General features: G+C 42.9%; 1 protein-coding gene across 2 annotated transcripts in view; it reads right to left on the bottom strand.

The window, feature by feature from the left end:
* The window catches only part of LOC112261305 (polypeptide N-acetylgalactosaminyltransferase-like 6), a 270,276-nt gene extending 261,027 nt beyond the window's left edge, over positions 1–9,249 (bottom strand). The window contains exons 1-2 of one of the 2 annotated variants that reach the window (XM_024436568.2): positions 8,825–9,249; positions 8,236–8,514 (exon numbers count right to left, since the gene is read on the bottom strand). In XM_024436568.2, the coding sequence (XP_024292336.2) occupies positions 8,236–8,370 (135 nt within the window). In that variant the 5' untranslated portion in view covers positions 8,371–8,514; positions 8,825–9,249. The remainder of the gene's footprint in view (positions 1–8,235; positions 8,515–8,824) is intronic. The other variant, XM_042329689.1, reaches the window with a different exon arrangement.
* Positions 9,250–26,003: the final 16,754 nt, after the last annotated feature.

Genomic DNA, 26,003 nt, shown 5'->3' with positions numbered 1-26,003 from the left:
ACTTAGGGCTGTGGATAGGCCAGGTACAGTTGAAGTCGGAAGTTTACATACACTTAGGTTGGAGTCATTAAAACTCGTTCTTCAACCACTCCACAAATTTCTGGTTAACAAACTATAGCTTTGTCAAGTCGGTTAGGACATCTACTTTGTGCATGACACAAGTCATTTTTCCAACAATTGTTTACAGATAGATTATTTCACTTATAATTCACTGTATCACAATTCCAGTGGGTCAGACTTTCACATACACTAAGTTGACTGTGCCTCTGTCATGGCTTTAGAAGCTTCTGATAGGCTAATTGACATCATTTGAGTAATTGGAGGTGTACCTTTTGGATGTATTTCAAGGCCTACCTTCAAACTCAGTGCCTATTTGCTTTACATCATGGGAAAATCAAAAGAAATCAGCCAAGACCTCAGAAAGAAATTGTAGACTCCACAAGTCTGGTTCATCCTTGGGAGCATTTTCCAAATGCCTGAAGGTACCACATTCATCTGTACAAACAATAGTACGCAAGTATAAACACCTTGGGACCACGCAGCCTTCATACCACTCAGGAAGGAGATGCGTTCTGCCTCCTAGAGATGAATGTACTTTGTTGCAAATGTGCAAATCAATCCCAGAACAACAGCAAAGGGACCTTGTGAAGATGCTGGAGGAAACAGGTACAAAAGTACCAATATCCACAGTACAACAAAGCAACTGCACATGGGGACAAAGATTGTACTTTTTTGAGAAATGTCCTCTGGTCTGAAACAAAAATAGAACTGTTTGGTCATAATGACCATCGTTATGTTTGGAGTAAAAATTAGGAGGCTTGCAAACCAAAGAACACCATCCCAACCATGAAGCCGTTGGGTGGCAGCATCATGTTGTGGGGGTGCTTTGCTGCAGGAGGGACTGGTGCACTTCACAAAATAGATAGCATCATGTGGAAAGAAAATTATGTGAATATGTGGACGCCCTGTCCTTAGAGATCCTGTTTATGTCTCTATTTTGGTTTGGTCAGGGTGTGAGTTGGGGTGGGTATTCTATATTCTATTATTTGTATTTCTATGTTTTGGCCGGCTGTGGTTCTCAATCAGGGACAGCTGTCTATCGTTGTCTCTGATTGAGAACCATACTTAGGTAGCCCTTTTTTCCACCTGTCTTTGTGGGAAGTTGACTTTTGTTTATGGCACATAGCCTTTAGCTTCACAGTTGTTTTCTCATTTGTTGTTTTGTTGGCGCCATTTTTTATAATAAAAGAAATAGTACGCTCACCACGCCGCACCTTGGTCCACTCCCTTCAACAGCCGTGACAGAACTTCCCACCACCAACAACGGACCAAGCAGCGTGGTAAGGAGGAGCAGCGTGTTCAGGATTCATGGACTTGGGAGGAGATCCTGGACGGTAAGGGACCCTGGAGGCAGGCTGGGGAGTTTCGCCGTCCACGGGAGGAACTGGAGGCAGCAAAAGCAGAGTGGCAGTGTTACGAAGGGCACACGGGGAGTGTGACTGAGTCAGGTTGGAGACCTGAGCCAACTCCACGTGCTTACCATGGCGAGCGTCGTACTGCTCAGGCACCATGTTATGCGGTGAAGAGCACGTTGTCTCCAGTGCGCGTGCACAGCCCAGTGCGCTACCTTCCAGCTCCCCGAATCGGCCGGGCTAGAGTGGGCATCCAGGTCGGAGGGTGCCGGCTCAGCGCATCAGGCTGCCAGTATGTCTCTACAGCCCAGGATATCCTGCACCGGCTCTGCACACTGTGTCTCTGGTGCGTCTGCACAGCCCAGTGCGTCCTGTGCCTGCGCCCCGCATGTGCCGGGCCAAAGTAACCATCCAGCCAGGACGGGTTGTGCAGGCTCCTAGCTCGAGACTTCCAGTGCGCCTTCACGGCCCAATGTATCGGGTGCCTCTGCCAAGGACAGGGCCTCCTGTATGTCTCTTCATCCTGGTGAGCCCTGTGGCAGCTCCACGTACCAGACTGCCCATACATCTTCTCCCTCCAGTGATGATCCTTGGCAAGAAGCCTCCAGTGATGATCCATGGCAAGAAGCCTCCAGTGACGATCCATGGCACGAATCCTCCAGTGATGATCCATGGCACGCAGCCTCCAGTGAGGAGTCATGGCACGAAGCCTCCAACGAAGGCCTCCAGTCCGGAGCCTCCAGCGACGTTCTCCAGTCCGGAGCCTCCAGAGACGTTCTCCAGTCTGGAGCCTCCAGCGACGTTCTCCAGTCCGGCACCTCCAGTGACAGCCTCCAGTCCGGAGTCTCCAGCGACAGCCTCCAGTCCGGAGTCTCCAGCGACAGCCTCCAGTCCGGAGTCTCCAGAGACAGCCTCCAGTCCGGAGTCTCCAGCGACGGCCTCCAGTCCGGGGCCCGCAGTGAGGGTGCCCAGTCCGGGGACCGCTACGAGGGTCCCCGCACCAGAGGTGCCACCAAAGTGGGGTGAGCCAGTGGTGGAGCGGGGTCTGTGTGCCGTTCCTGAGCCGCCACCGCGGATAGATGCCCACCCAGACCCTCCCCTATAGGTTTAGGTTTTGCGACCGGAGTCAGCACCTTTGGGGGGAGGGGGTACTGTCACGCCCTGACCCTAGAGATCCTGTTTATGTCTCTATTTCTGTTTGGTCAGGGTGTGAGTTGGGGTGGGTATTCTATATTCTATTATTTGTATTTCTATGTTTTGGTCGGGTAGGATTCTCAATCAGGGACAGCTGTCTATCGTTGTCTCTGATTGAGAACCATACTTAGGTAGCCCTTGTTTCCACCTGTCTTTGTGGGAAGTTGACTTTTGTTAATGGCACGTAGCCTGTAGCTTCACGGTTGTTTTCTCGTTTGCACCCTGCACCTTGGTCCACTTCCTTCAACAGCCGTGACACAGTATGTACGGTGCTCCATTACTACAAATTAACAGTGTAAAATGTACAATCTCAGCTACTGTTGCCCTCCATCACTTCCAAATTGTTATTAGGCCTAGCCTGCATTACTCCTGTCTATCACATGTCACTGCTCAGTGTGCTATCATATATCCAAATCTAGCATACTCATCATCCCATGTAAACATCCCATCACAAGTGACAGCTGGTGTGTGTGTGTGTGTGTGTGTGTGTGTGTGCACCTGGTATCTAGGGTCCAAAACACACCATCAGTACACGCTAGCCACTAAATGTACCTGTGAGCTGAGATCAGGACCCTTACCACAAAGCAGTTGCTTATATTGAAATGTATGAACAATGTTACAGAACTGGTCAAAGGCAATAATGTGTCCGATGTGATGCATCACATAAAAGACTACAGTGCGTTTATAGTGTGAAATACATCATAATGTCAGTAATAATAGGCTAAACATCACCATGGTGACTAGGTTAATAACTAAAATGACAATCTGGTGAGTTTCGTTGGTAATTGGGCCCAACAGAAACATCCATCCCCAATGTCAATTATCTCACCCTGACTGCAGACAAAATGGCCCAATCAAGCAGATACAAGCCCAGGCTTCTTTTTCCTTTTATGGTTGGCTGGTGTGTGAAACCTCAGCTGTTTTGAGTTTGAGTCAGGGGACAGCTTCCCAAATGCCACCCTATTCCCTATGTAGTGCACTACTTTTGACCAGGGCTATAAAGTAGTACACTATATAGGGAATAGGGTGCCATTTGGGACGCAGACTTTGAGTCAGGGGAGGAAACGGGGTGATTCTGATCTTAGGAACTGTTCCTATTTTTCTGTTGCCTGCCACGGAGGATGAGCCTTTTCCCCCAGAGCATATAATGCTGTCGCTCCCTTCCGTCTTTCAGAGGATTGGCTGGCTGCTCGGTGGCTCTGAATCACGGAATCAGGAAGGAACTCATCAGCTCCGCCTGTGTTGCTGCTCTGGGACCTACTGATCCCACCTAAAGGGTTCTAGACCTTCTTCTTCTTCTTTTCTTGATTTGCTTTGTTTGTATCAAATGCCTGTAGTATAGGAGCTCAACTTAAAGACTATGACACTATGGATTAAACTAAACCAAAAGGAATCAATAAGACTTACAAGAAAACCAAAGGACATCACCTTGTTCAGTATAATTGCTGCCAAAAAATACCAACACACCACTAATCTAAAGTCAACACATACCTACTAAGGCTCCTATTTTCTGTGGATAAAAAAATTGAATGAAAAGAGAGAACATTGGTCATCGAGTTGCACTGGTCCGAGGGGCTTTGTTCAATCTACTCATTCTTTCTATGAGACAGACAACCTCGAAATGGAATGTGAGACCATCTCAGCAGGGTGACTCAGTCTGTATCATGTAGAGGTCAGTGGAGAGAGGAGAGGACGGTAGGTGTCGTCCCACATAATGACCACCGCCTGATGTTTCTGTCCCTGTCAACCCGGGCCGGAGCTAGAGGGCGACAGGCTGGGTTAGCCTAATGGTGATGAACTGACAAGGCTTCACACAGACGGGGCCATGCAGTGCCGAAGGGCAACGTTACGCCATGCGGCAATGCAAATCGCGATCAGGCAAATGAGAAAGAGGCAATGATGAGATGCAATCATAAACCGACTCAGGCAGTTTTCACTGCACCCCCCAGCAGCAGAAATAGATTACAAGATGATAGGCATATTTGAAACAAGCCTCACGGCTAAACAGAGTGCAGCTAGGGCTACATAACATGAAGGGCTGGCAAAGAGCTGTAGGTGTTCAAGGAGATCATCAAGCCACACACGCTAAAGAGGATTTCGTGCCATGGTACTCCAACCTCATGCTATAATATTCTGAATGTACACATTACTGGAAAGCGGTTTCAGTCAATCAGCATTCAGGAACCAAACTACCCTTGTTATAATAAGTCACACTTAGGAGACAGCACAGTGACTTCCACCACAACCTGGACCCAGCTCCACGAGGGGGCAAAAGGGGGCTTAGCCCCCTCAGTTTTAGTTTTATGTCCCTATATAAAAAAAAAAGTGACAATTATTGAGTGACAGGTTGGTGCAAAATTTGTATCTCCGCTGTGCTGTGTCAGTAGTTAGGTATGACTCCGTTGGTTTCCATAAAAAGCGGGAAAAAACACTTCTCATCTATGGTAGGCTAAGTGAATAACGTGATACGCTTCTGCCTGTAATATTTGATTTATATTTATAAGGGCGGGGTCAAGTTTACCGTTGAAGCTGCTTCACTCAACTCAGCCTCACACCCCACCTCCACAGAGTTTAGTTAGCGTCTTAGCTAGCTGTAAAAAGCGTAAGTAGCCTATTAGCCTATTTAGCTAGCTGGAACCAGCTAATCTGCCACTGCCAAGGTGGATAGCAGAAATTGGCTTAGCTAATGTATCCAAACACAGCCAATGGAGAAGGGGACACCTGGCTACTGTGTCAGTGGCTGTTAAACGTTGTGACAGCATCGTGAAGTTTCTCTCTGACATCGAATGCATGCTTTTGTACAACACAGAAGTAAGACTTGAGGCTACAGGGCTAGTAAGGGCAATGCTGGACTGTGGCTTTAAGTTTACAGCCACCATGGTGCACAGAATCCTCAGTCTTCTCCATCCTCCAAACAAATGTATCCAGGCAAAAGCAACAGATCTTTACACTGGAGTCAAAGTGGTCCGCAGTGCGTTGGAGTGCTGAGGTGTGACAAGCCGGGGTGTGACATCGAGTTCGAAGCCATTTTTGGACAGTTCAGTGCCAGTGGCAGCGAGTTCGAAGCCATTTTTGGACAGTTCAGTGCCAGTGGCAGCGAGTTCGAAGCCATTTTTGGACAGTTCAGTGCCAGTGGCACTGACGCACCACAAGCTCCAAGCAATTATGACAACGTTATGTAAGTACAAATCTCATCGCATTATGTGATAGACCATACAGTAGGCCAGTAGGACAAAGGAGAAGAGACTGAGTGTAAAACACTGGTGAAATCATCTGTGAAATGTCAGTATGATTCAGCGAACGCAAGATCCAACTGGTGGAGACCCTGTTTACCCTTGAGAGCCATGACTTTCTAGGCGGGAAAAAGGTGAAACCACTGCTGGATCTACCCAAAACAGATTTGGTGGAAGCTGAGTTTAGTGTTGCGCGCCAGTTTTTGCAGACTGAAATCGCCCACTCCGGCTCCACTGAGGACAAATGGGCCACACTTGATATCTTGCAACGATTCTCTGGGCCTCTCTCCGCTATGTCGACCATGCTTACTGCACTGACACGTATTGACTTTTGGGGCACCCACAGCTACATGCGAGAACTAATTTTCCACTTTGACAAACGTGTTCACTCAACTAATCCAACTGGCATTTTTTGGGGATCTTACAAGAATATTTCGGGGAGAGTGGAATGATCGATTAATCAGGAAGTTCCACAGAGCATCAAGGAGGCTGCAACTCTTCTGAAAAGGTAAGAAACAATCTAGCTGGTTGATTTTTATCAAAGTCTTGGTGGTACAGCCAGTGGCGTACTTTCAGCAAAAACCTATGGTATGGAATGGCAAAATGACTTCCTTAGCCAGACTATAGGCCTTTAAGTTTGTAGGGCGCTGTCCATGGTGCTGATAGAGCGCAGCTGAGATTTTGCACCAACCTGCCACTTCGTGGTCAATAGCACTCAATGTTCTCGACATTTGAACGTTTATGTTTACTGTGGTATAGCGTGATATAAGCAGAATTCAATATTATTCTAATGCAAGAACCCAAATGACGCGCCTGGGTATAGCTACATATCAGTATGTTTCATCATAGAAATAGACACATTCTATTATGGCTTTCTTGGTAGCCTATTCGTTTTCGTGGTTGTAAACTGTGCGTATTGGAAATGCATTTATGGTAGCCTAGCATTGCTTAATCGATTATGTGGATCGAATTTGATCCACAGAAGTGTATTGTACCATATCACAACGTGTTGCTGAACTCATGAGCGCCATGACTTTCCATGTTTGAACCGGGCCTACAGGCCTGTTTGTTTGGCAAGACAGCAGTGCATGGCTGCATCTCACTGAAGTAGGCTGTAGGCTGTGTTTTTGGTTTCTATTTGCTTTTTGTTTACTGTGCTTGTTTACTGTTAATGTAACTAGCCTAAATATAGATTTTGTCATGCCTTTATTGATTTGACATTTTGTTTACTAGGCATACTTCACTGTTTTGTTCTGTTCACATTCATTTGTTCACATTGTCTGTATTCTAAGCCAAACTACTATTCAATATTTTTGTTTGCCTGCATTAATAACTAGGTTACTACTTTCAGCATTTAGTTTGCATTCTTTTAGTAAGACGGCTTGTACAGCTGCATTCACATAGGCTGTTTGTAATAGGTGAATTACCCTATCTATCTTGTAGCCTATATTCATTACCAAAGCGCCATCGCTTTAGTGTGTAGAGCATTGTCCTTTGTGCTGATAGAGTGCACACCAACCTGCCACTTCAAAAGCACTCAATGGTCATGGAGTCTCGGCATTTGAACTTTATGTTTATTGTGGTATGGCGTGATATAAGCAGAATTTAATATCATTCAAATGTAATTACGCCCCAAAATTGTGCCCCCTTCGCCGATTTCAACTGCCCCCTTAGTCACTTTATCCTGGTGCCGGGCCTGCCACAATCACAACAAAGGTTGACATGTTATCATGTTTGAGGGACATTGGCCTGGATGCAAAATAACTTGGGTACAATTTAAACCAGGAACTAAATGTACTCTTACACAGAGGTGACTCTCCATTGCTTGCCTGCAGCACCTGTTAAAGTATAATGTATGCATACACATCTTTCACCCAAGGAAATGTATAAAAGCATTAATCTTTTTTTTTTTGCATTTAATGGTTAGAATTAGGCTACCATCAGGCTATATTAACGAAATACTATATATGGTTGTATGTTCTACCCGACAGGCCAAATTTTGGATTAATTTCATTTTCATTTTTTAGATGCCCCACACCCATCTAAATCAGTCCTTCAGAGGGGAAGAATGAAAATCAGCAGTGCAACTGGGCTTCAAGGTCCAAATGTAAATTTGCCTAGTGTAAAGTTGATGAAAAGATGCATGATATGTGGGCCCAACTGATGATGTGATAATGATGATTGATGAGCATTCCTAACTAACACTGTTGCTCAAGCCATGAATAGCAGGTTGTTGCCAAAATACTTTCCCCGCTAACTCACAATTACTTTACATGAACTTAAAAATGATCAACTTTGTAGCTCCAGTTAGTTACTGTAGGTTACACCAGTTTGAAATGCGACGAATTTGGTGCTTAAAAAGTGGCAAAGCCAAAGTAACTTGACCTTAGACCTACCTGTTCGCCGGCCTCGTGCGACTTCATCAGGTGTTTCTCCCGGTATAAAGACCACAGTCCGACGTTTGGCAGAAATATCAAAGCCACCATGAATACGAAGGCCATTTGCAACACTCGCTTCTGTCTCCTCTTCATCGTGGACACCCAAGTAAGAAGATGTAATCCCAATATCTAAAAACTACGGAGTCCGTTCTTCTTGGCTCGTGCCACTCCGGTTGAAATATTATTTGTTGGTCGGTGGCAAACCACCTTCTGCGGGAGCTGCTGACAAACGTTCACCTAAAACAAACAATAAAATGTATCAGCATGTAGACCTCTTACTGACATTTTGCCTAATCGCAAATGCAGAGGACTGAGAAGCCACCATTCCACTAATTTAAACATTTTGCTGCACATAAAAAAACACTACCAGTCTAACAGTAGGCTATTCTCTCATAGTTAACAATCATTAAACTACACGTGTCACTAAATTCAAACCAGAGATGACGACGATAGTGACACCTTTCAGTTTCAAATAAATAAAGGTGACCCTACTACTTACAGCGCAAATGGTTAAACAGACAGCACTAAACACATCACAATGACTTACTGGCGGTGCGTATTTGCATGTTGCCTCATTTACCGTGATTGTTTAGGTCCTTTTCGGTCGCATTTTTGTTATAAATCAAGACAAAAATAGAAGCGCCTGAACAGCTTTATCTCCCACGATGCGCACGTGAGGGAATTTCGAGTCAGTCTCGCGCTCTTCATGAATCAGAAAATCCCTCACGAGCTGCATTTCTCCCACATCTACGCAGAAATTGTGTTCTTCCCCTCCTTCTTTCACAATGTCGCTCCTCAATAACGGGTTTTAGATATTGCGGTTAAGAACCACGTGCACTGCGCATTAATGTGGGAACATTCCTACGGCTTGGCGATCCCTTCAAAGGCAAGAGAGAGGTGTGGGAAAGGGACAAGGAGCGCCAACGCGACCACATAGCTGTGAATCCGACAGCACTTTGGCACGAAACAACGGACGAGAGAACAAAGCGCAATGATGCATTGGACGGCTGCCTGATGCACTTTGGATAGATAGCCTAACAATTGCGCAGTCTGGCATTCAAATGAATGTGTTGATGAAATTCAGAATCTAATCATGTGCACTGCACTGATACTGAATATTGATAGAGAGGCAGAAATGTCATCACCTGTCACTATAGGAGTAATCAATTGCAGATGATGAACATTTTATATTGAGGTAGACATACACTACCAGTCAAAAGTTTTAGAACACCTACTCATTCAAGGGTTTTTCTTTATTTTGACTATTATCTACATTGTAGAATAATAGTGAAGACATTAAAACCAAGACATAACACATATGGAATCATGTAGTAACCAAAAAAGTGTTAATCAAATGATTATTTAAAGTAGCCACCCTATGCCTTGATGACAGCTTTGCACACTCTTGGCATTCTCTCAACCAGCTTCACCTGGAATGCTTTTCCAACAGTCTTGAAGGAGATCCCACATATGTTGAGCACTTGTTGGCTGGTTTTCCTTCGCTCTGCGGTCCGACTCATCCCAAACCATCTAAATTTGGTTGAGGTTGGGGGATTGTGGAGGCCAGGTCATCTGATGCAGCACTCCATCACTCTCCTTCTTGGTAAAATAGCCCTTACACAGCCTGGAGGTGTGTTGGGTCATTGTCCTGTTGAAAAACAAATTATAGTCCTTCTAAGCCCAAACCAGATGGGATGGCGTATCGCTGCAGAATGCTGTAGTAGCCATGCTGATTAAGTGTGCCTTGAATTTTCAATAAATCACAGACAGTGTCACCAGCAAAGCACCCCCACACCATAACACCTAATCCTCAATGCTTTACGGTGTGAAATACACATGCAGTGATCATCCGCTCACCCACTCAGCATCTCACAGAGACACAGCGGTTGGAACCAAAAATCTCCAATTTGGACTCATCAGACCAAAGGACAGATTTCCATGTCATTGCTCGGGTTTCTTGGCCCAAGCAAGTCTTCGCCTTATTGGTGTCCTTCAGTAGTGGTTTATTTGCAGCAATTCGACCATGAACGCCTGATTCTCCTCTGAACAGTTGATGTTGAGATGTGTCTGTTACTTGAACTCTCTGATTGGGCTGCAATCTGAGGCTGGTAACTCTAATGAACATATCCTCTGCAGCAGAGGTAACTCTGGGTCTTCCTTTCCTATGGCGGTCCGCATGAGAGCCAGTTTCATAATAGCGCTTGATGGTTTTTGAGACAGCACTTGACGAAACTTTCAAATGTTCTTGAAATATTCCGTATTGACTGACCTTCATGTCTTAAAGTAATGATGGAATGTCATTTCTCTTTGCTTATTTGAGCTGTTCTTGCCATAATATAGACTTGGTATTTTACAAAATAGGGCTATATTCTGTATAACCTCCTACCTTGTCACAACACAACTGATTGGCTCAAACGCATTAAGAAGGAAAGAAATTCCACAAATGAACTTTTAAGAAGGCACACCTGTTGTCTGAAATGCATTCCAGGTGACGACCTCATGAAGCTGGTTTAGAGAATGCCAATAGTGTGTAAAGCTGTCATCAAGGCAAAGGGTGGCTATTTGAAGAAACTCAAATATAAATATATTTTGATTTGTTTAACACTTTTTTGGTTACTACATGATTCCATATGTGTTCTTTCATAGTTTTGATGTCTTCACTATTATTCTACAATGTAGAAAATAGTACAAATAAAGAAAAACCCTTGAATGAGTAGGTGTTCTAAAACTTTTGACCGGTAGTGTAGATTTAAATATAGTACTTATTTTGTCCAAATGTGACATTATTTAGCACATTTATTTTCATAAGATGTGGATTGTGAACTTATCAGCTCAATTTGACCTGTAGTTTCCTGCGGACAGCCGAAATTGACAGCTGAGAACTCTAGAGAACTAGCTAGCTACAGTAGCTACCTTCTGGGACAAATCATATGCTCCCAGACCGTGTTGGCATGTTCTTCCACTGTACTTTAAATCAACTTGTTGTGGCTGGGTCAACGCTTTGTTATTGTTTGAATCCCATATTTCCCCTTTAATGATCCATTTATGTCACTTACACAGGTCCATGGATGAGCCAACTCTGTGTCTATTAGTAAATATGAAATAGGAGTATTGGCAGAAACCCTGGCCCAGATGTCCATGAAAAATGTTTTTTTTTACTTTGAGTTTTTTGTAAGACTAACAATGCAGCATTTTAAAGCAATGCTAATATTGTTGCTGTGTGCTGCTTACCTCGAGAGTGAGAATTTATGTTGCCCATGTCACGTTCTGACCATAGTTCTTTTGTGTTTTTCTTGTTTTAGTGTTGGTCAGGACGTGAGCTGGGTGGGCATTCTATGTTGTGTGTCTAGTTTGTCCGTTTCTATGTATGGCCTGATATGGTTCTCAATCAGAGGCAGGTGTTAGTCATTGTCTCTGATTGGGAACCATATTTAGGTAGCTTGTTTTGTGTTGGGGTTTGTGGGTGGTTGTTTCCTGTCTTTGTGTTCTCTGCACCAGATAGGACTGTTTCGAGGTTTGCCACGTTTGTTATTTTGTATTTGTGTAGTGTTCACGTTATCGTCTTTTATTAAACATGTTGAACACGAACTACGCTGCATTTTGGTCCTCCTCTCCTTTGACGGAAGAAAACCGTTACAGCCCATCCGTGAATTCAGGAAAAATTCACAACTCCTTTATAAACTTCAGAAACTTGAACCAAACACAGCTCAGATGAAAACAGCTTCAAAATAATAGAATCACTTCATGTTTTCCATGAAATGTTGTTTATGTGCAAGGAGTTGCTTTACAGGAGAGAGGAGATTCTCAGAACTTGCTGAAATATTTATTTACTATTGAATCCTGCTTCATACGTGAAAGCATGCTAAAGGAGAGGTAGAGAGTAAAGATTGTATTGGAATACATGGAGAACAAAGTATTCATCACACTATGTGTATGCGTGTGTGTCATTATTGAGGTTGTAGCCAATTGAACACAGACCACAACCTCAATAATGCATAGATGCAATGGTACAGCGCAGTTATAATTCCCCTGTAGCAGTGCACCGAGGCACGGAGGTCTAGCAGATTATGTTTTCAGTCTCCATGGCTACCAATAGAGGGGTGTGTGTGGTTGAGACCATTCGCTGTTAGCACAGACGGAACATCTGCAAGTAATGCACCGAGTTGGTGAGGTCATGTTGGCAAGTGTTTGAATACCCACCCATACACAAGTGTATGAATGATGTGTGTATGAAGCAGGTGGCTCTGTGCACCATAGCACTGTGCCAGTTGAAACATGGCATTTGACCTTCTTCCTCAGCTTTATCATGATCTTCACTGAATGCTATCAGAGTCTGTACCCATTATCACTATCAGACCATGCCAGTCTATCTGAAGTAAACCTTTAACTGTGATTCATTAGGCATGGCACTCGTTAGCCTTGATAATGCAGTAGAACCAACCGGATTGTATTAGGAAAGCTGAGGAAATACACGGAGGAAAGATCTGAGAGCTATAGCAACAGCAGAGCGCGCTTAACAAGCACTCCGGATGTGTAGCTAACCTCTATACAGCATACAGCCATGGTTGTTAGGCTCTATTGACTTAAGCCCTGATGTTCTGCCAGTGTTGGGACTTTGGGATTACAATTCTTGCTAACAAGATTGTATCAAGGAAGAAGGAGAAATATATGTTGCTTCCAGTCAGTGTCAGTAGGCCTATAGCTATACTGTGCCCCCTCCACTTTTTCCCATCTTCTATCCATTTTAGTTTGTGAAAGCTGCAGAGGGAGAGGGAGAGGATCCAGCCAACAGTCAATTGGTCAGATAAGGAGATTTCCCATTTTAACTCACATTGTTCATTTTTAGAATGATTTAAAAAATGATACAAAATGCCATGACATTTTAACAATCAAAGATACACGGCAAATTTGTTTGCAGCTTCTTATGAGGTATAATTAACTAGACATTCTGCTTATGTCACAATGTCAAATCAAGTATAGGATCAATTATTTCAGAATACACAGAGAGGGAGACACTATAGGCAATGAATAATACCGTTTTTTTTTTCTCTCTCTCTCTCTCTCTCTCTCTCTCTCTCTCTCTCTCTCCAAAGAAACAAGGTTTTCCATTATAAATGAGTGGTTCGGTATGTTTTCAAAGCAGAAAAACACTGCAGCTAGAACATTTTTGGTTCAAGACCTTGGACAGCACTCACTACCAGAGCTGCAGCAGCCTACAGTCTGGCGTCTAGAGTTCCAGGACCTTGGACAGCACTCACTAACAGAGCTCCAGCAGCCTGGCATTGAGTTCCAGGACTGTGGACGTAACATGGGCTGCTGTGCTTTCATAATCACAAGGAAAACAATCAACTTGACCCCGGTACAACTACCACTTAGGGGTAAAGTGTGCTTATACAGATGTAGAATCTTAATTTGATCACTCTTTTTGTTGCTGGGAATTTTCCTCCACGGCAGGAAATGCAAACTTGTAGTGTATTTGAGTTTTATAAAGGCTTCTAAAGTTTGTCACTTTGAAATGTCAGACTTGATTTTCCCTAATGAAAAATGGATCAACCCCTACATAAATGTCCATGAATTATAATCCACATAATAATTCACATTTCCTGTTGCTGCAGGATTATTTTCCTGCTGTAGCAAACGCTCAAATTAAGATCCTACATCTGTAACTAGGGCACTGAGTTTCTTCCTAGTCAGTTGACATGGTCAAGGAAAAACTCCAGCCCTTACTTTTAATGCCTGTTATGAGGGCAACACCACACTTAGAACACATCTTATGATAGCAACACTAAGCAACTATCGAATACCACAGCAAGTGCAATGTGTCACAATCCCCTTTCTATTCATTACAGTGATTTTCGACAGAGAACCCAGGCTAGATATCCCATTATCACCATGATGGTTTTCATTAGACAGGTAAGATCAGGGGACATAGGTGAAGCATGTAATAGCCAAGGAAAAGACTCCCCAGGTGACTTTTAGCATCAGACCCTTGGCTCAGCAGCACAGAGGTAGTGAGATACGGCACTGTAGTTAGTTCACATAAAGCCCCACTCATTACTAGTGTTGGTAGCGGCTGATGTAGTACTGTATCTCTTTGGCATAGACAGGTCAGATGAAGACATAGGGAAAGATTACTACTGTACTATAAACCTCGTATTGTATATGACCAAAAGACACCACTTTGTGTGTCTGAAATGGCCCCATTTCCCTACATATTGCACTACTTTTGACTATGGCCCGGCATAGGGCTCTGGTTCAAAGTAGTGCACTATGTAGGGAATAGGCTGACATGTCAGACCTAGACACTGTTTTCAATGCTTGTATTATATAATAGAATACTATTGGCTATGCATCTAGTGATTACATTTCTGGCATATCTTTATATAATGCTTATCTGCCTAAATAGCTTCTCTTGTGAATAAACATAATTATAGTTAACAGGGTAAACACACTGTTCTAATCTGATCTGATTACTTTGAACCATAGATTTGGTTAGGAGCTGATGTATTGTAAATTTGGAAACTCCACAGGATCTTCAAATGAGAGCACCATCTGTCTAAAAGAATTGACAACAAACACTCTTGTTCTCCTCACTCACTGCTCAAACACACACACGCACGCACACACGCACACGCACACACACACGCACACACACACACACACTGCTCACAAACACACATGCTCACACTTGCTCACACACGCTCACAAACACACACACACACACACGCACAAGCGCACGCACACGCACACACACACACACACACACACACACATGAACACACACACACACATACACATGTATATATTTATATACACCTTTGCACAAGCATACTCACACACTCACAACCAAGCAACTTTGAGAAAAAATTTTTTTATTGCGATGGCACTTTTTCATCGTAATTACTACGATGTAGCATATCCATCAAACCAACTGACTACAGCATATTGTGTGGGGCTAGAGTAAGCCATCTAAATCCAAAGGCAATTTAATGGAACAAATTAAACATTTGAGATCATTCAGAGAAATAAAGTGACTTCATATCCTTTCCAAGGTGAAAAGTGTATGATATCTGCTTGATTGCTTTATAGCGTCACACTGATATACCGCAGAGAGAAAAAAAGCTATTACCATTGCTGATTTCAAAACACGAGCGAAAACTGACAGAAGGAAGAAAAATGTGTTTTGATCTATTGAAAGCTCACGGTAATGTGGCGACCAAAATGGTCTTTGATGTGAATGTTAATGGCTTTCCACTGGTTAACTCTGCAAAGGGTACAGTTATCTCTCTCTCACACAAGATACATTTGTCAACCTTTGATCCCGGAGATATTTTTAACATGAATCAGTGTCTGAAATGGCACCCTGTTCCCTATAAAGGGCAGTGCTTTTGACCATAGGCCCCACACAATTTCTTATAAAGTGCACATTTAACCTTTTTCATGTCACTTTTGAACAGGTCCAATCTGCACTATATAGGGAATAGGGTGCCATTTCAGATCCAGCCTATATCGGCATCAATGATCAATAGACACCTGTTTTAGTTGGGAAAGCAGGGCAGAGTTGTCTCATTTAGGGCTAATATACAGTACCAGTCAAATGTTTGGACACAACTATTCATTCAAGAGTTTTTCTTTATTTTCACTATTTTCTACATTGCCATAATATGGACTTGGTCTTTTACCAAATAGGGCTATCTTCTGTATACCAACCCTACCTTGCCACAACACAACTGGTTGGCTCAAATGCATTAAGAAGGAAAGAAATTCCACAAATTAACTTTTAACAAGGCACACCTGTTAATTAAAATGCATTACAGGTGACTATCTCATGAAGCTGGTTGAGAAATGCCAATAGTGTACAAAGCTGTCATCACGGCAAAGGGTGGCTACTTTGAAGAATCTCAAATATAAATATATTTTGATTTGTTTAACACTATTTTGGTTACTACATGATTCCATATGTGTTATTTCATACTTTTGATTTCTTCACTATTATTCTACAATGTAGAAAATAGTAAAAAATAAAGAAAAACCCTTGAATGAGTAGGTGTGTCCAAACTTTTTACTGGAAATGATACATAATGTACACACACTTGACTTGAGATGGTGTATGTGTAACCCTTTCATGCAGTCAAGTGGTGGAATGTTATTCATATTTTTCACAATTTCATAATTAATAAAGATTATATCCAAAAACCTGACGAAAATCCGTTGTTTCTATGTCAAACAGTTTTGTTATATTTCAGTCTTCTGCGATGGATATAAAGTGTAATATTGGGATGTGAACTCCAAATGTAATACATTTACAACTCTATATCTGACATGGTACAGGTGTCTTCTTTTTTTAAGCCCATAAGTGTGTGTGTGAGGTGTATCATTTTGTTTCAAACTAGATTTGTTTAAGACTACCAAGAATCACTCTGTGTGATCCTGATTTAGCCCATTGCAATAAAAGTTTTTAAACTAAGCAATGTTGATCTATCACCCAGTCAAAGCTGAAGCAATCAATGTCAGGGGTCATCAAATTTTTGATGGATCAGCTCTACACTCTTAGAAAAATAGTGCTATCTGGAACCTAAAAGGGTTATTCGGAAGTCCCCATAGGAGAACCCTTTGGAGTACCCGTTTTGGTTCCAGGTAGAACCCTTGTCACAGAGGGTTCTACATGGAACCCAAAAGTGTTGTACCTGGAACCAAAAAAGTTCTACCTGGAACCAAAAAGGGTTCTCCAATGGGGACAGAAGAATAATCCTTTTGAAAAGCTGTTATGACTCCTATAAAAAGCGTAATGTTAAGTATGAAAATCCAGACCTTTTGCATGTGGACTTATTACCCATCCACATACAATAGGAATATCGGGCTAGATTCATTCTGCCCTTGTATGGCCTACAGTGAAAGAGTGATGACTCATAACACCACTAATATCACTTTGTTTTAGGTAGAAAATACCAAAATAGGTCGTCTAGAACATACGCGTACGGAACGTTCTCAATTCTTCTGAGATTCCTTCTATGATTCCAACATGTGCATGAATCTAACTGTGAGGTAGTAAGGAGAAGGAGATGAATTTGCCGAGTTGTGTATTTCCTTATCCTCTTGCTGAGACTTGGGCCTATTGAAAGTTGTTGCCATGGCACAAACAGTCTCCAATGACTTCCAACCCCATGTGTGATTGCGAACATAAGAGTATAAGAAATTCGCTGTGACCCCACTCTCCAAGGGTGTCTCAGGGAGAGGTAGGACAAACAGGACAAATATAAGCACCCAGAAAAAATATTATTTATTATTATTATTATTAAGACTCTGGGTACGCCCCAAATGGCACCCTATTTCCTATGGAGTGCACTATTTTGGGCCCGGGTCGAAAGCAGTGCACTATGGGCAACTCCAGTCCTTGGGGTTGGAGTGGTGTCACACTGTTTCCTCATCCCTAGCAAACACAGCTGATTCAACTAATCGCATTCTAAACTGAAGATTGTGATTAGTTGAATATTGGAGTCAGGTGTGTTAGCTGGGGGAAAACTGTGACAACAATCAGGCCCCCGAGGACTGGAGTTGCCCGTTCCTGATAAAGAGAATTGGGTGCCATTAGAGACGCAGACACTAGCGACTGTATTCAAGCTAGACTGATGAGCAGACTCTCTCTCTCTCTCTCTCTCTCTGTAAGCACAGTGAATGTTTATTATGCTGTGTTTACTACCCTGTGCTTTGTTTACTACCCTGTGCTTTGTTTACTACCCTGTGCTTTGTGGATGACATACACAGTGAGTTATTGTAATTTGAATGCTGCAATAAGCTAAAACGCCAGGCCTGGGGCTAATTAAGAAATGTGACAAGTGTGCGTTCATCTGAAAATAACCAGATAAATTGTCTGCCTCAAGGTACGTGCTTGTGTCAAGATCGTGAATTCATGGTATATTTTAAGTGCTCGGCACGCCAACTTTTGCCAGTTGGTTGGTTTGGCGACATATGTTGTTGATCAACTCTGTGAGTAAGTGGCATAGGGGAGGTTGGCTGGTTAGTTCTTTTTAAACGTACTGTATATACACACTCGCAGGCAGGCACACACACATGCATACACACACGTCTCACACACATACAGATGTCTTCATCTTTGGTTATATAAATACGATCTTTCCTTGCATAGATTAACAATTCGCTTGATTTAATCTGACATCTGTCCTAAGGTTGATATCTCACCCTGTGGATGTCAATACGCTGTTTAACTCAACATAGAAGACAGTGCATAAAAGATACATGAATCCATATCTGATCTGCTGGAAGTGCCTCTGCATTATGATAGTTTAATGGGAAGTCACTTTAATGATCAACTGTGTGGGAAAATATGTAGGAGACATTGTCTGCATCCCAAATGGCACGCTATTCCCTATGGGCCCTGGTCAACAGTAGTGCACTAAATAGGGAATGCAATTTTGGACACAACCCTTTGATTTCTATCTGCAAATCACCACTGGAAAAGACCCATGGACAAGCATAAACTGTGTTCATTACCTCATTCTTTGAAGTGGAAATTCATGGAGCTATGTGTCCTGAATGCACAACGCATCTTACCAAGGCCGGTCAAATGTATTCCTTAACCTAGTCCAAACCTTATGGGAAATAGAAGGTCATTTTTAATAGGGAAGTGTATTAGTTGAGGTATTGACTTTTCAACATCAACCTGAGAGAAATGGTCATTAATGCCAGCTGTCTCTCTCTCTCTCACACACACACACACACACACACACACACACACACACACACACACACACACACACACACACACACACACACACACACACACACACACACACACACACACACACACACACACACACTATATATATACACAGCTACTAATATGGATAAATGGCCTCAGAACTCAGAGGAAATCCAGAGGTCATATATCTCTGTACTATAAGTCTACTATAATTGAACAGTGGATTACTCATCTATCTGTATGTTATTCCAGGCCTGCTGTCAGTTTGCTATGGTACTCAAGGATCACACACAAACACACACACACACACAGGGCGAGCATCCTTAATCCCTCTTGACTGGGTACAGGGATTTACTCTCATGGTTGTTAACCTGACACCAATACACCACAACACAACGCACCTCTTGTCAGCTATTAACCTGACACCAATACACCACAACACACCTCTAGTCAGCTGTTAACCTGACACCAATACACCACAACACACCTCTAGTCAGCTGTTAACCTGACACCAATACACCACAACACACCACACCTCTAGTCAGCTGTTAACCTGACACCAATACACCACAACACACCTCTAGTCAGCTGTTAACCTGACACCAATACACCACAACACACCACCAGTCAGCTGTTAACCTGACACCAATACACCACAACACAACGCACCTCTTGTCAGCTATTAACCTGACACCAATACAAACAACACACCTCTAGTCAGCTGTTAACCTGACACCAATACACCACAACACACCACCAGTCAGCTGTTAACCTGACACCAATACACCACAACACACCACTAGTCAGCTGTTAACCTGACACCAATACACCACAACACAACGCACCTCTAGTCAGCTGTTAACCTGACACCAATACACCACAACACACCTCTAATCAGCTGTTAACCTGACACCAATACACCACAACACACCACACCTCTAGTCAGCTGTTAACCTGACACCAATACACCACAACACACCACTAGTCAGCTGTTAACCTGACACCAATACACCACAACACAACGCACCTCTAGTCAGCTGTTAACCTGACACCAATACACCACAACACACCTCTAATCAGCTGTTAACCTGACACCAATACATCACAACACACCACTAGTCAGCTGTTAACCTGACACCAATACACCACAACACACCTCTAGTCAGCTGTTAACCTAACACCAATACACCACAACACAACGCACCACCAGTCAGCTGTTAACCTGACACCAATACATCACAACACACCTCTAGTCAGCTGTTAACCTGATACCAATACATCACAACACAACACACCTCTAGTCAGCTGTTAACCTGACACAAATACACCACGACATAACGCACCTCTAGTCAGCTGTTAACCTGCCACCACAACATACCTCTAGTCAGCTGTTAACCTGATACCAATACACCACATCACACCTCTAGTCAGCTGTCAACCTGACACCAATACACCACAACACACCTCTAGTCAGCTGTTAACCTGACACCAATACACCACAACACACCTCTAGTCAGCTGTTAACCTGACACATATACACCACAACACACCTCTAGTCAGCTGTTAACCTGACACCAATACACCACAACACACCACTAGTCAGCTGTTAACCTGACACCAATAAACCACAACACAACTCTAGTCAGCTGTTAACCTGATACCAATACACCACAACGCATCACTAGTCAGCTGTTAACCTGATACCAATACACCACAACACAACACACCTCTAGTCAGCTGTTAATCTGATACCAAAACACCACAACACACCTCTAGTCAGCTGTTAACCTGACACCAATACACCACAACACACCTCTAGTCAGCTGTTAACCTGATACCAATACACCACAACACACCACTAGTCAGCTGTTAACCTGACACCAATACACCACAACACACCTCTAGTCAGCTGTTAACCTGACACCAATACACTACAACACACCACCAGTCAGCTGTTAACCTGACACCAATATACATCACAACACACCTCTAGTCAGCTGCTAACCTGATACCAATACATCACAACACAACACACCTCTAGTCAGCTGTTAACCTGACACCAATAAACCACAACGCACCTCTAGTCAGCTGTTAACCTGACACAAATACACCACAACATAACGCACCTCTAGTCAGCTGTTAACCTGACACCAATACACCACAACACAACGCACCTCTAGTCAGCTGTTAACCTGACACCAATACATCACAACACAACGCACCTCTAGTCAGCTGTTAACCTGACACCAATACACCACAACCCAATGCAGCTCCCTGTAGGCTATCTCGTCGTTGTTGGTGATCAAGCCTACTACTGTTGTGTCGTCTGCAAACCTGATGATTGAGTTGGAGGCGTCCATGGTCACGCAGTCATGAGTGACCAGGGAGTACAGCAGGGAGCTGAGCACGCACCCTTGTGGGATCCCAGTGTTGAGGATCCGCGAAGTGGAGATGTTGTTTCCTACCTTCACCACCTGGGGGCGGCCAGTCAGACAGTCCAGGACCCAGTCGCACAGGGCAGGGTTGAGACCCAGGCCCTCAGGCTTAATGATGAGCTTGGAGGGTACTATGGTGTTGAATGCTGAGCTGTAGTCAATGAACAGCATTCTTACATAAGTATTCCTCTTGTCCAGATGGGATAGGGCAGTGTGCAGTGTGATGGAGGCTATAAAGTGTTTTTAGACTAGAGGATATGGTTATGCAGGCTATAAAGTGTTTTTACTTACAAATCTGTAAGTGTTTTGTATTTCTTGCAAAAGGTTACTGAGAAGGTTGTTCCAGTTTACATGTTGTAGGTAGTCTGAAACAACAGTACTCCCTTCCCTGCTCTGACATGCATTCTGAATGTAAGTTGTGGGTGATATGAAATTGCTGGACATCCTCCCTCTTAAATGTACACCAATAGCGATTGGAGGTCACTTTGCAAGCTATCATAATATGACACATTAAGAAAAATGTAAATGAGATATACACCCTTACACCTCAAATGGAAGCGTATAAACCCCAACATAGTGTTGAGTTTGGGTCCATAGGAGTTGAATTGACTCTTGCGATTATATTGAACAACACTGCAGAGAGTTACAAAAGTAACAGAGATTTTCAATGAATTGTGAACAGCAAGGATCATCATCTAGATTCAGCCGCGGACCGATATTTTCTGGACCGGCTGGTCGGGGGGACCGGAACATAATTACAAATCATTTGTAGACTGCAAATTGATCACAAGATAAAATGTTTGACTAAAACATAATAATTTCAAACCTTGCTATACATATCTATACGATCACGTGTCTCTCTAGTATGCGTGGGAATACTTAGGAACAGATTTCTTAAATTAAAATCACTTTGTCCTGGTTTCCTGGTGTATCGATTTTCCTCTTCTTCTGACGAGGAGTAAGAGAGGTCCGACCAATGTGCAGCGTGGTAAGTGTCCATAAAGATACTTTATTTACATGAACACTAAACTACAAAATAACAACGTGAAATACCGAAACAAATAAAACAGTCCCGTGTGGCATAAACACTGACACGGAAAATAAACACCCACAACTCAAAAGTGAAACCTGGCTACCTAAGTATGGTTCTCAATCAGGGACAACGATTGATAGCTGCCTCTGATTGAGAACCGTACCAGGCCAAACACAAAAATCCCGAATCATAGAAAAAGGAACATAGACAACCCACCCAACTCACGCCCTGACCATACTAAAACAAAGACATGACAAAAGAACTAAGGTCAGAATGTGACACCTGGTGTTTTTACAGTCTTTCATGTCCAACAATTGTTTTTTTTTGCTCAGAAAACTTGAGGGGACAAATAAAACCACACAAATTTGGCCCGCGGGCCACCAGTTGGAGAAACCTGCTGTACAGAGTGAAACGCAATGACGCAGAGTTAAATGTCAACACTAAATTCAGCATATACATTTCTCAAAAAAAAACTCTGTTTTACTCTTTTTAGACTAAATGTTTTCTGTGGCAGAATCACATTTTCTTAAATTCAAGTTAAATTGACTCTGTCATTTTTACTGTCTATGTATGTAGGCCTAGCTACGTTAAGCTAAGCTGCTAAGCTGTTTTTAACCCTCTGAGCTTAATTGGAATGTATGGTTACTGTATGTTGCCAATGAAGTTTGGGGTTTGCAATATTTTCATTCATTGCACAGACATTAGTTACATTGTTGATATTGGAGGTTTTCAAGTGGATGGATGCAATCTAGCTTTTAAGTGTTAGGCCTTTGCAGTGTTTGCTATTAAACCCGTAATCATTACAGAAATAATGGAAACCTTTCCGTTGAAGCCTTTCGAATTAAATTCTTTCTAAACCAAAGCTTGGTCTAGAACTTTGAAATGAGGTAAGCAAACACTATGCGTGGTTTAATGATAATTATTCAAACCCTTTGGAGTGTCAAGTTGACCACCAGAGATAAAAGCTCTGGATAAACCCACCAGTTCCCATTTTAAATCGATCCAGCAGCAGCCTGCACGCACTGCGATAAGGGAGTGTAGACTATACGGCCCTGCAGAGCCTGTGAAAATAACTCACAGGTCGGTCAGAGCTCCAATCGAATATATATCTCCTGACAGATAAATCTTCACACACGCACACACACACACACACGCACGCGCACGCACGCACACACACACACACACACGCATGCACGCGCACGCACGCACACACACACACACACAAGCACACACACACGCGCATGCGCACACACACACACACACACACACACACACACACACACACACACTTCAATCAGTGCTGTTGAACTTCAAAGTCTGAAAGCCGTCAAGCTGCTGCGTGTAATAAAATATCGACAGGGGCTTCGTCCCAAATGGCACCCCTATTCGTTATGAAGTGATATTTTTATTTACCAGGGCCAATAGTGCTCTGGTTAAAAGTAGTGCAGACTGAACACTTCTTTAGAACAAGAGGTGCTGTCGTCGTCCCCTTCCTGTATGAGGGTTATGAGCCAGTTATTAAATGAAATCCATTACTTCATATATGACACAATCTTGTGATATTCTCTTTTTCTCATTTCATCAATTTTCTTCATTTTATCACTTTTGGAACTTGGAACCAGCCGGTTCCGAGCACAGGCAAGCCGACGTCAGTGCATTTGCAGTAAATTCTGCCACCTGTGATTTTTCTCACTTTTCATCATGATTTATCTTACTGTCCTCAACAGAATCATAAAAATGGAGGACAACTAAGTAGGCCTGCAAAAGTGCTTCACTTCATTATTGTCAAAAGCACGAGTTGTTTTCTGAGAAAAACAACATGGATTTCAGAATGATTGTTGCAGGATTTTAGCACCAGCAGAGTCATATATCTATCTCTATGGCTCTGGTCTCAAGTAATGTCTGAGTTTCCAACCAACTCGTGACCCAATAACAGTACTACTGCAGCACACAGCTCTTTGCACAGTGTTCAACTGTTAAAGTCACGGAAGCCGTTGCTACATTCATGCTAGGCCAGCAGCCTCTTTGCTATGAGAAGCACAAGTGGTGTAGCCTATGTCTGAGTCTGGGTTCGTTATGGGCCCAGCTGTTCGCCTGGAAACTCTACTAACCCTGGGCATAGAGGGAAATAGAAAATAGTCTGTGTTTACGGAGGATGAGGTTACCATAAGAGGTTTGGAGAATCTCAACGAACTCACAAACACACTGCTAATATAGGGGCTAAACTGGAGACTGTGCTTATGGAAAAAAGAGGATGCCCTTCTTTACCTAATAAAGGGTTTTGATGCGTATCTCCCCGAATTATTCAACACGTATTGTGTTATACCACACTATATGCCTACAGAATAACCTTCAGATAGAAAAAGTTGCTGAATTAGATAAAGCTGATAGATAGGATTTACAAGAGAGAGCCGTCATTAGTCTACTGCTTGTCTAGTCGGTTGTTGTTACGGAGGACTCTGACTGTTTTCGTACCGCTGTAGATCTCCTCTGTCACTCGCCCTTATTAAAGTAATTCTCCCCCTCCCATCCTCCTACTCTCTGAAACTAAGCGTTGCAAATTGCTAGACTTATGCTGTCAGTCTGTGGAAAGATTGGTATCGTTTGTACCCCAGGGTCATTTGCATTGCAGTAGAGAAACCAAGGCAATATCTCTCGCTTTTAACAAGCCAATAAATAAAGAGTGTTTGCTTTTTTCTAACCACGGTAATGGCACAGATTGTCACTGGAGAAAACGGCTTTTTTTTACGATAGAAATGTGTAAAATGACAAATTACCGTTGCCTGCTGTGGCCGATTACAGAACACTCAAGTAATGAGATGTTGACTTTGCCGTTGTAGAAGCCCAGGATATCTTTATTCAGAGCAAAACGTCGCCCATAAATCCAAAACTTCATTGCTCAATCTTAACCATTCTATCATGGATTCAGAACAGCATAATTCGAAGCGGGAGAATGTATTAAGTATTCTATTGTATGCTTGTAGAGTTGTCACTGGTCTCCCACAAGAGTTTAACCATTAGTCATGTTCTATAAACTAGCATAAAATCTTAGGCTATATTTGCAACCCACATTGCATTTGTGACTGGCCTGAATGCATTTTCCTTGTCTATGATAAATGGGTATTAGATAGAAATGTATTTTTAAAACAACATTTTTATTGCAGGCAGGTGAATGCAAATGATGGGGAAGCAACATTGAGAACAGCGGGAAATGTCCCTTCCAGTCAAAAGGAGATGGACATTGCTTGACGATGACTTTCTAATTTCGTACGGTGGAAATAGGCAGAAATGAATAACTAAAATGTCTGCCACATCTCTCTCTCTCTCAGTGACAGTAGTCCCCTTGGGCATCTTTTGAGTTATGTGCTAAGTTCCACCTTTTTTGAGAAGGCAAATCTATTGAATTTCAATTGCTTCTTCTTGAGGAAGGACGCCTCAGAGGTATTATATAGTTGACATCGGTAGAACCTGGGAATAAAACAACATCTATATTAGGATGTGGGAAGTCAGGCAAGGGCTGAGGTAACTGAGTAGCCAC

The sequence above is a fragment of the Oncorhynchus tshawytscha genome, linkage group LG11 (assembly GCF_018296145.1).
Source record: "Oncorhynchus tshawytscha isolate Ot180627B linkage group LG11, Otsh_v2.0, whole genome shotgun sequence".
NCBI classification, from domain to species: domain Eukaryota; kingdom Metazoa; phylum Chordata; class Actinopteri; order Salmoniformes; family Salmonidae; genus Oncorhynchus; species Oncorhynchus tshawytscha.
Note: the sequence above shows the minus strand (reverse complement) of the source record. Positions and strands in the feature narration are given on the sequence as shown.